General features: G+C 46.2%; 1 protein-coding gene across 1 annotated transcript in view; it reads left to right on the top strand.

The window, feature by feature from the left end:
* The window catches only part of USF3 (upstream transcription factor family member 3), a 30,459-nt gene extending 20,852 nt beyond the window's left edge, over positions 1-9,607 (top strand). Inside the window, 1 exon segment of the mRNA XM_030471960.1 lies at positions 2-9,607. Within this exon segment, the coding sequence (XP_030327820.1) occupies positions 2-2,133 (2,132 nt within the window). The 3' untranslated portion in view covers positions 2,134-9,607.
* Positions 9,608-10,828: the final 1,221 nt, after the last annotated feature.

Here is a 10,828-nt window from a genome sequence, read left to right on the forward strand (position 1 = left end):
GCAAAACACCACGGAAGTGACCAGACACGGCAAAAAGGTGGTCAGCCTCATCCTCACCACCAGCAAATGCAGCAGCAGATGCAGCAGCACTTTGGAGCTTCCCAGCCTGAAAAGAACTGTGAAAATCCTGCAACAAGCAGAAACCATCATAACCACCCCCAGAGCCATATAAATCAGGATATTATGCATCAACAGCAACAAGATGTTAGCAGCAGGCAGCAAGGTTCAGGTTCTGAACATGTGTCAGGGCATAATCAGATGCAAAGACTTATGACTTCAAGGGGCTTAGAGCAGCAAATGGTGTCCCAGGCAAGTATCGTAACCAGACCATCAGATATGACGTGCACCCCTCACAGGCAGGAAAGGAACAGAGTTTCCAGCTACTCTGCTGAGGCACTCATTGGGAAGACGCCCTCAAATTCAGAACAGAGAATAGGAATATCTCTTCAAGGCCCTCGGGTTCCTGACCAGCTTGAAATGAGGAGCTACCTTGATGTTTCTAGAAATAAAGGGTTGGTGATTCATAATATGCAGGGCCGCTTATCTGTCGACCATACCGTTGGCTCAGATGTGCAGCGGCTTTCTGATTGTCAGACGTTTAAGCCAGCTGGACCAAACCAACAACCAACGGGCAACTTCGATGTACAGGCTTCAAGAAACAGCGAAATTGGTAACTCTGTGTCATCCCTCAGGGGCATGCAGTCGCAAGCGTTTCGGATCAGTCAAAATACTGGGCCATCCATAGAGAGACAGAAGAGATTGCCCTACCAGCCAGTGCAGGGTATTCCCACAGGAAATACCCTGCCTTCGAGGGAAAATGAAAACACATGCCACCAAAGCTTTATGCAGAGTTTACTTGCCCCTCACCTTGGAGATCAAGTTAGTGGAAGCCAAAGATCGATCCCAGAACATCAAAGGAACACACAGTGTGGCGCCTCCTCCACAATTGAATACAACTGTCCCCCGGCACGAGAGAGCGTCCACATCCGAAGAGATGGTGATGGCCAGAGCAGGGAGAGCTGTGACATGTCTATTGGTGCAATTAACACAAGGAACAGTTCTTTGAATATTCCTTTTTCAACTTCTTCTTCCTCGGGAGATATTCAGGGTCGCAATACGAGCCCAAATATCTCTGTGCAGAAGTCCAATCCGATGAGGATGACGGACAGTCATGGAACTAAGAGCCACATGAATACGCCTGTTTCTAGCAACATGCACGGAGTTGTGAGGCCAACCCACCCTCACCCTGCAGTTTCTCATGGGAACGGCGAGCAAGGGCAACCTTCTGTTCGTCAGCCAAATTCTTCGGTGGCTCAGCGCTCGAGGCACCCTCTGCAAGATAATGGAGGTTCTAAAATACGTCAGCCTGAAAGGAATCGATCTGGAAATCAAAGACATGGGAATGTCTTTGACCCTAGTCTTCCGCATCTTCCCCTGTCCACCAGCAGCAGTATGATCCTTGGGCGGCAGCAGTCTGCCATGGAAAAGAGAGGCAGCATTGTCCGATTTATGTCTGATGGCCCTCAAGTGTCTAATGACAATGCAGCCCCTGACCAACATACTCTGTCTCAGAATTTTGGGTTCCCTTTTATTCCGGAGGGTGGCATGAATCCACCGATAAATGCCAACGCCTCTTTCATCCCACCAGTCACTCAGCCTAGCGCCACTCGAACGCCAGCTCTCATCCCGGTCGATCCTCAGAATACTCTGCCGTCCTTCTATCCACCGTACTCTCCTGCCCATCCTACCCTTTCCAATGACATTTCTATCCCTTACTTTCCCAATCAGATGTTTCCTAACCCAACCACAGAGAAGCCGAGTAGTGGAAGTTTAAACAATCGATTTGGATCCATTTTGTCTCCTCCCAGGCCTGTTGGTTTTGCTCAGCCCAGTTTTCCTTTGCTCCCGGATATGCCGCCGATGCACATGACCAACACATCGCACTTATCCAATTTTAACTTAACGTCTTTGTTTCCAGAAATAGCCACAGCTCTTCCTCCGGATGGTTCAGCGATGTCGCCTTTGCTGTCCATCGCAAACACATCTGCTTCAGATTCTTCCAAGCAGTCCTCAAACCGACCTGCCCACAATATAAGCCATATTCTAGGTCATGACTGCAGCTCAGCTGTATGAAAACTGATAGACTGACTTCTAGTCTGATGTGTTGTTTATGTATTTAAGAAGAAGAAAGTGGATCTTATTGGCATCCCTGAAGAGACCATTCGTAGCATCACTGTTTATTTGCCTAAATGTATGTATATGGGTACTTCTTGTATTTATATACACACTGTATTTCCATCCACCTTACTAACTTTAAAGCACCAGTGCCTATAGCAATGCTTACTTGTAAACAGTAAGGATGCAACATTGAGAGCTGTGCAAATATTGGTTGTTGATTTTCCAACAATCAAGTTTGATGTCCAGTTGTTCCGGGGTAAGGGCCACCCTCAGTAACACGTGGAGTGAGAGCATCTATATGGAAGACGGGATATATGGTACAGGTTTGGTTTTGTTTCTGTTGTGTTTACCTGAAACTACAGACAAACGTGGAAGTGGCTTGGGTTTCTCTCTTCCCTTTTGTAAAGTATCTTCAGGAGCCTCTGCACAAGTCAAGGCTGTGTTAGCCCAGCATTGACAGGTAAAGGCATTTTGTTGGGCAGCTTTTGGCTGCCTGAAGCTTGTCACATGCACTTGACTTAAGGCTGACCTCACCTGGCAAAAATTAGTGTGTGTTTCCATGGCCAGCAATTCAAAACAGTGGTTTAGAAAATTCAGATTTCTTTAACCCATGACTTTCTGTTTCTAAAAAGAATTTTGTTTGGATCTCTTCTAACAGTGGCTTCAGTTACTGCTGAATGCGGTCAATGTTTTAATGTAGCTCATGACTCCTTTTGGCATTGTCAGCAGAGACAGCAGTTGTATTTGTTGCCATTTCAGCGTTCATATGCTGCAAGTTACCTCAGGGTGGGTTTTGTACCTTGTTTAGCACCTTCTTAATGTCTGTCTGGGGTTTTTTTACCCCCTCTCCTTTTCTTTGGCCCCTGCTCAGACACCAGCTTTCTGGTTCCTGTGAGTGGCAGCCCTTTGTTGTACCAGGTAGCACATGAGATGAGGACTGAGCCTGTGGCATCCTGCAGAATGAGCAGGGACCCCTGGGGACACAGCTTTTACATAACGTTGCTGATAGGATCTTGCTGACAGGATTGAGCCCAAGTTAATATCAGTACTCTGCACTTGAATGCACCTTTTGTCTAAACCTGTGTGGTCGTGGCTGGTGGTGAGGAACATGAACAGGTCACAACTGAAATGCTGCATGCTAGGAAGATGTGATTTGAGCACTACTGGGAAGGGGGGTGCTTTGGATGTGCATGAGAGATGGAGTGAATGCATGAGTGCTGGCTGAGTCTCCAGTACTGAGACAAATTTCAGTCCCATTTTTTTTAAAGGAAAGGGAAAAACTAGGTAAGTTTTATTTATTTAATGGCTCTGCAGTGTGCTTTCTCTTCAAACAAGGCAGTAGTATTTGTCTCTTATTTTTATGTGCTTGGAAATACCATTCTGGCTTTGATCCTTCAAATAACAAAGTCATTTCAGGTTTCCTTGTATGCAATCCTCCCCCTGCCAGCCAGGGAGTGGCAAAAACTGCTCTGGGGCCTCTTCTCTGGGCACAGTAAGCTTGAAACGTGTGTTGCTCACCAGTGCATGGTCTTGCTGCTCCTGGAACCTGTCACAGGTTCTTCCCCATAGCCTCTCCTAGTGGAGAGCAGACTCCCTGGGACTTTTGTGGGGACTTTCTTCTTTCTTTGAAAGGCAAAGAGGAGGTTACTCCTCTATTTCCAAGAACAGGACCCACAAAAAGGGACCTGATAAACATTTTTCCGTAGCTTGACTGCCCAGGCCTTGTTTTTGCTAAGTATTTTTATACCTATCCAGGAAAGTAAAGAAGCTTTAGCATACTAATTAATTGAACTGTGTCTGTAGTCCATCCTGACAATGTCTCTGCGCTTGTAACCTGCGGTCTGATGTTTTCCTGCAGTTAATGGCTCTGATTCAAATTGGGAATCACTTTTTAATTCAGATGAAGCTTATCTTAGGACACTAAAACCCAAGCAGTGCATCAGTTCTTTGTGTTTCTTAAATAGATTGACTCTTTATTTCACTTCACACAAGGCAGCTTGCCTAAGTTCAACTGTAAAACAGGCTGCCAAAGTGTGGCTACTGACTGAATGGCAGCAACTGGCCTGTGTGGAGCAGGAGGGTCAGGAAGGACGCTCAGCCCGCAACTTCAAACCAAGGGAACTGCGGGTCTGGATCTTACCTGATGAGACTCTTGATCAAATTGATTTCCCAAGCACAGTAAACTCCAAAGGGGCTGCCTTGAAGTGAGTTCCATAGCAATCAGCGGCTCCATTAGTTCTGGATGATAAAGACAGGGGTGTTGAAGCAGCGGCTACCTTGTGTGTTACATACTCATCTGGAGCTTGAGGAGGGAAGCAAAACAGTCATTCTTGCACTCTTTAAATGGCATTGTGTGTGCATTGGTGTATTTGGCTTTCAGGACAAAGTAGTCAAAAAGCCCTGGCTTCCAGGACTTCATATAAGGTTGTTAATCCTGCTTGTCATTCCAGACATTCATGTAGTACCACATTAGTTTCCTCTGCTGGGAAAACTGCTCTGCTTCATGATGTCTTTGAAAACTGGAGTGAGCTTGTGAACTTACACAGGCCAGTTGCAACAGTTGAATGTTCATGTGTCCACAGGGCCCGATGGGATTCACCCCAGAGTACTGAGGGAGATAGTGGATGTTACTGTAGGACCCCTCTCAATCATCTGCCAAAGGTCTTGGCAGTTTGGTTATGTCCCTGCTGGCTGGGAGCTAGGCAGTGTTATTCCAATCTACGGAAAGGGTGTGAGAGACAAACACCTTGGGGAACTATGGAGCTGTGAGTCTAACCTTAGTTCCTAGAAAAATTATGGAGAAGACTATACTGGGTACTATTGAAAGGCATTAAAAGAACAGTGCAGTCACCAAGGCAATCAGCACAGGTTCACAAAGGAAGAGTCCTGTTTAACTCATTGGATATCCTTGTACAATAAGGTCACCTGCCTAGTGGGTGAAGAGAAGGTGGTGGATGGAGTTTTCCTGGACTTTAATAAGGCTTTTGATGCTGTCCCTCACAGTATCCTTCTGCACAAGTTGCCCAGCTTGTGCAGATCCCAGCTGTGGGATGAGCTAATCCATGGCGTGTTGGGTGAAGAACTGGCTGAAGGGCAGAGCTCAAAGGGCTATAGTGAATGGAGCTGTATCTAGCTGGTGACCAGTCACCAGTGGTGTTCCTCAGGGTTCAATTTTAGGGCCAGTTCTGTTCAATGTATTTATCAATGATCTGGATGCAGAAGATGAATGCACTGTAAGCAAGATTGCTGATGATACCAAACTGGCAGGTCCTATTGACTCTCTTAAGGGACAGGAGGCCTTGCAGTGGGATGTAGCTAGGCTGGAGCATTGGGCAGTGATTAATGGGAGGCAGTTGAACAAGCAGAAATGCCGGATGCTGCAGCTGGGACAGTAGCACTGGGCACAAGTACAAACTGGGAGAGTGGTGGCTGGAGGCAGCCCTGCAGGAAGGGCCTGGGGGTGCTGGTTGGCAGCAGCTCAGTAGGAGCCAGCAGGGTGCCCGGGCAGCCCAGAGGGCAAACCCCATCCTGGTGTGTTAAACACAGCGCAACCACAGGTCAAGAGAGGTGCTTGTGCTGCTGTGTTCAGCGTTGGTGCGGCCTCACCTCGAGTGCTGGGTGCAGTTCTGGGCCCCACCATTTAAGAAGGATGTGAAGGTCCTTGAATGGATCCCGAGGAGGGCACCGAAGCTGGTGACAGGGCTGGGAGGCAAGTCCTGTGAGGAGGGCTGAGCACTTTCGGCTTGTCTGGTTTGGAGAGAAGGAGGTTGAGGTGCAACCTCATCACTCTCTACAGCTGCCTGAGGAGGGGAGGTGGAGAGGAAGGTGCTGAGCTCTTCCCTCGGGTATCCAGTGATAGAATACATGGGAATGGTTCAGAGTAGGGCAGGTTTAGACAGGACATTAGGAAGCATTTCTTCACTGAGAAGGTGGTCAGGCACTGGAACAGGCTTCCTAGAGAGGTGGTCGATGCCCCAGGCCTGTCAGTGTTCAAGAGGCATTTGGACAATGCCCTTACAACATGCTTTAACTTTTGGTCAGCGTGGAATAGGTCAGGCAGTTGGACTGGGTGATCATTGGAGGGCCCTTCCAACTGAAACTGTCTAGCCTATGCTATATATTTATTCTTTCATACTGATTTTACTATTCATTTCATTGGTGTTATAGCGAGGTCAAATGTGATCCTGAGTATTCACAGTAGAATAGGTCAGCTGGGATTTAGCTTGGTTGGTTTTTTGTTAATGTTGTACATCATTTTCTGAAGAGGCAGTAACTGTGTCAGTCACTTCCATGAGCCTCTTTTCTGTTCAGAAAGACGACTGAAAAAGAGTGCCCTTATTCCCAGGATGCCTATAGCGCAGGTAATCACAGCGCAGGCACTGCAGTGATACAGAGACTACCAAGATTTGGCAGGAACTGCACCATTTTGTGGTGTGTGGCTCAAAAGTAATGACCATGGGCCCGTCAGTCTTCCTAGAGGATTGGACCTCACATTGCTGTGACAGGGCATGGTGATTCCTGTGGCATCACCACGCCGCTTTGTCATCCTTCCCAGGACTTCCTCTGAAACCTGCTGAGACCAGGATGGAGAAATACCATTTCCTTACCCTCTTTGAACATGGCAATTGCTATTGAAGTTCAACCACACACCAGTGTGAGTCTTTTTGTGTGCCATAATTGATGCTGAATGGTTGTCTGGCATTGATGTGGGGTCAGGAACACTGCTTTGAGAAGCAAGCTAGGCAGAGCTAGCTGCGAGAGCCTCCTATGAACAAATGGTCTGAACTCTGTTCTTTACAGTGATGACTGCCTCTTAGATCAATTTAATTAAAGACAAACAGGCTCTGTTGCGCAGGCTTTTGGTCTAGTTGACTGTCCAAGATGGTCTTTGAATGCTTAATCTGGTCAGGTCCCCTGAGCAACTCATTGGTTTGCCACAGATTTCAGCTTCTCACATGCTGATATGCTTATATGCCTTCAGGAGGAACAGTGGGTATTTCACATCAAAAGAGAGGAAATCTGATGTTAAGTAATTTTGGTTATTTTTTCATTATGAAATTGTTTTGGTTTTCCTCTTTACCATAAACTAATCACTCCTGTTTCACACTGACCAGGCGTCTTGCATTTACTTTGTAGGTCAGATTGTGCCACTGACAGGTCTGTGTTTCAGCTTCCATCTCCTGGCCCTTTCCCAGAGCTTTGGCCTCTTGCTCTCAGGAAGAAGAACGATGGCAACATCTTTACCATTGAGTGGAAACTATTCTTTCTTTTCTTTCTTTTTAGTTTTCTTTTCTTTTTCCTTTCCCCTACCCCTGAAGCTGTTGTGTTTCAGTATCGGGTTGTTATGATGTTAAGGAAGGTTCACCTTCCCTTCATCTATGCCAGGAGAAGCGGTGAAGTTTGTTTGTCAAACTGTCACCATACAAATACATTTTCTTCAGCAAACATCTGTGATGCCAACCTGGCAATTAACAGTCCCTTTGTTTCTCAAGGTATATTTGGAAAAGATCTTGTGGGTTTAGTTGCAACTTGTTAGCCCAGGAATGGCATTTTCTCTTCCATAATACCTTTTAGATGGTTACTTACACTAAGTGGGGGTTTGTTTTAACTTTGAAGAAGTAAAAATACCCAGTACTGCTTAATTAAGCAAAATCAGCAGCAGAAGGGAGAGCGCTACCTCTAGAGTGAGACTGCCACCATCGTGGCATAGCTGTGGCTTTCAGCTTGGCCTAAGTGACTTTAACGGACAATAGCAAAGTTATTTGCTGGATTGCATGTATGCCAGTGTAGCCCTTGATTAATCCCATAAGTAGCCTGGGAGAGTAAGAGCAGAGTCAGACTGAGTTGCAAGCAGGCAATAGAAAAGTGATGTGTTAACGTTATCTACCCTTTCAGTGAGAGAAAGGACCTCAGTTAAGGACAGGTAAGGATTCTAAGAACTGATTTGAGCCGGTGGCTGAGCCTGACTGGCATGTTTCCTGCTCCCAGCTCCAGTCACTATGCTGCTGCCCAGGTGGAAGAGCACCCCTGATAAATAAACTCACGCTGTGCTAGTGCAGAGCCTCCTGAATGCATGTTGGACACATTTCCTACTGCACTTTAAAGCTGTGCTGCTGCTGTGGTTGGTGACTGCTGCTGTTGCAGGAAATCAGTCGTGTGGCAGGGCAACTGCAGAGGCATTGCTGGAGGAAAGGGGTTGTTTCCTCATCTCAGATTTCCTGTTGTCTTTTCACCTTATCCAGAGGTACTTGTGCAGCCTTGGCTCGAGGACTTGGCCACAAACTCCTGCTGTTTCTGGATGACTTGAGTGTAGTCAGCTGTGCTGAGAGCCATGATCTTTCATTAGTCCCCAAATAAGTTCCATGCTCATCACTTTATAACGCTCTCATTTGGACTGGAAAGGCAGAGCAGCATTGAATCTATTTATACGAAATTGGTCACATTTGTGTTGTTTTCTCATACAGTGACATAAGGAGCTCCATTCTGTATTGTCATGTAACACAAGTTACCTACTGCTGCTGTTCCCTTCTCCCGCTGCCACTGATCCAGCACAAGGAGCAGCCCCAAGGATAGGAGTGCCAGTGCAGACACAGGTTTGCTTGTGAGGGTGTTTGCCTTTGCAGTCCCTAGAGTAAATGGAAAACCTCAGAGCACCAACACTTTCTTCCCTCTGGTCACACTAAAAGCAAGTTATTCTGTGAACCAGTGAAAGATTCAGCAGAGGTTTTTGGTCACGGCAATACAAAACTGTCTTCTCTCTGTGAACAAGCCCTGCTTTTAGTTACACAGAAGCCATTTTTTTATCCACTGATACCAGTTTTTAGGAGATAAATGTAAAATAAAATTTAAAAAAAGGCATTTCTTTCTGTCTCAGCAGAACTATTTTTACCAGCAGGTTTCAAAGTTTGCAATATGTGCTGCTGGTTTTGGCAATCACCAACATGAAACAACCAAGCTCGCAGTGGGTCATAGCCCTGTTCCTGCCTGCTCACTGTGAGAAGGGAAGCAAAGATGGATTTTGCCACAGGAGATTAATCAAAGATGCTGTTGCCCTCCACAATGAATTATTTATATTCAGTCCAGAGTTTTCTGCTGTGCTTCTGTTTTATACAGCTGTAAAGTGCTTGGATACAGCCCCATGGAAAGTCCTTACTATTTTGTAATGGCAAAAAGGAACTCTGCAGTAGAAATCTATAATGAATGAACAGGAACATCACCTTCCTATTGTAAATAAGATCTTGTTCTGTTTATTTTGACAGCTTTTTACAAATGTGTTGCATTCAGGTGTAAATATCCCAAACCATGATCTTGTTCAGAGTTCGGAGATTTCTATTGTTAAATGTAATACTTTGTTTAATAGTTGTAATAATTATTTGTATAGATATGAACATGATAGTATTTTATTAAAAAAAAAAGGAAAACCCTGTGAGTTGTGTGTTCGTGCAGCTCCTTTCCTCACGGAAAGCCACATCACGCTGCAAGATAGGTAAAAATCAAAGCTTTGTTTTGAGCCTGGGAATGCAGAGTTATAGCTCTGCACTGCTCTATATTCTCTCTGTACCCCAGAGTTATGCACCACCTTATTTGGCTATATAAAACCACGTAATCCCAAAGAACCACACACTGATAATGAAGTATCCAAGTGACACATGGCAGGCACTGTCCCTGCCAAGTGATCACTGTGTTAAGATACAGCTCCAGCTTTATTAAATGCTTCTCATCACACCCCACTGTCACAGTTTGAATCTAAAGGGTGGGGTTTGGATGTGACAGGTACAGAGATGCTGCAAGGTAAGTAAAGGCTTTTTGGGAGGCTGCATAATACAGGGGGAAGTGAGAGAATTGCTATGAAACAATTCCTGGCAGGGGCTGCAGGATGCCTGGCTTGTAAACCACAATATTCTCATGGACGCAGAAGATGCCATTATGGAAGATTATTTTTTCTTCAATTAAAATTCAGTATTATGATAGATGAGCTGCTGGTTTGTTCCTCCAGTGACAGGCAGTAGCTATAGTTTAATGAGGAGAGTTGTTCAGAGCTCATTGTGGTTCAGAATATCAAGAAGCTGCATGCAGGACTACGGATGGTCTCTGAGCAGCCACAGTAACCTACTCCCAGCCCATTTTCCCTGCCTCGAAAGGGCAGTTCTGGCCCAAGAGGTGGCAGGCTGGACTGGTTAACTGCACCCAGCACTGCCCAGGAGCAACAGGCCCAGCCTCAGTGGCAGCGTGCTGCCAGCACACTGGGTAAAGGTGGCATTCCTGCTGTAGCAACCTGCTCTGTCATAGTGCAGGGAGGGGAAAGAGGAGAAGAGCCATCCGAATGCAGTCAAGGATGGGCTGACGCCCTCAGCCCTGGCTAACTGCAGCAGGTACACTGACCTGTGGGACATCCAGTTTCTGCGAGACCCCAGCAGCACCTGAGGGCAGTGAGGTCCAGGCTGAAAGATGCTGGGGGAGCCCTCGAGGCTCATACAAACACTTGGTGTGGCCACATGCATATGTACATGAAAGAAACTATATCCAGAAGCACAAGTGAAATAGGCACTGTGTTTCTTCTCCCATCTGAAGCTGGAGGTGGAACATAGCCCCAGGACCACACCTCAGTCTCAAATACACCCTGTTAATATCATGGCTAAACACAGTTCTC

The sequence above is a fragment of the Strigops habroptila genome, chromosome 2 (assembly GCF_004027225.2).
Source record: "Strigops habroptila isolate Jane chromosome 2, bStrHab1.2.pri, whole genome shotgun sequence".
Classification (NCBI taxonomy): Eukaryota; Metazoa; Chordata; class Aves; order Psittaciformes; family Psittacidae; genus Strigops; species Strigops habroptila.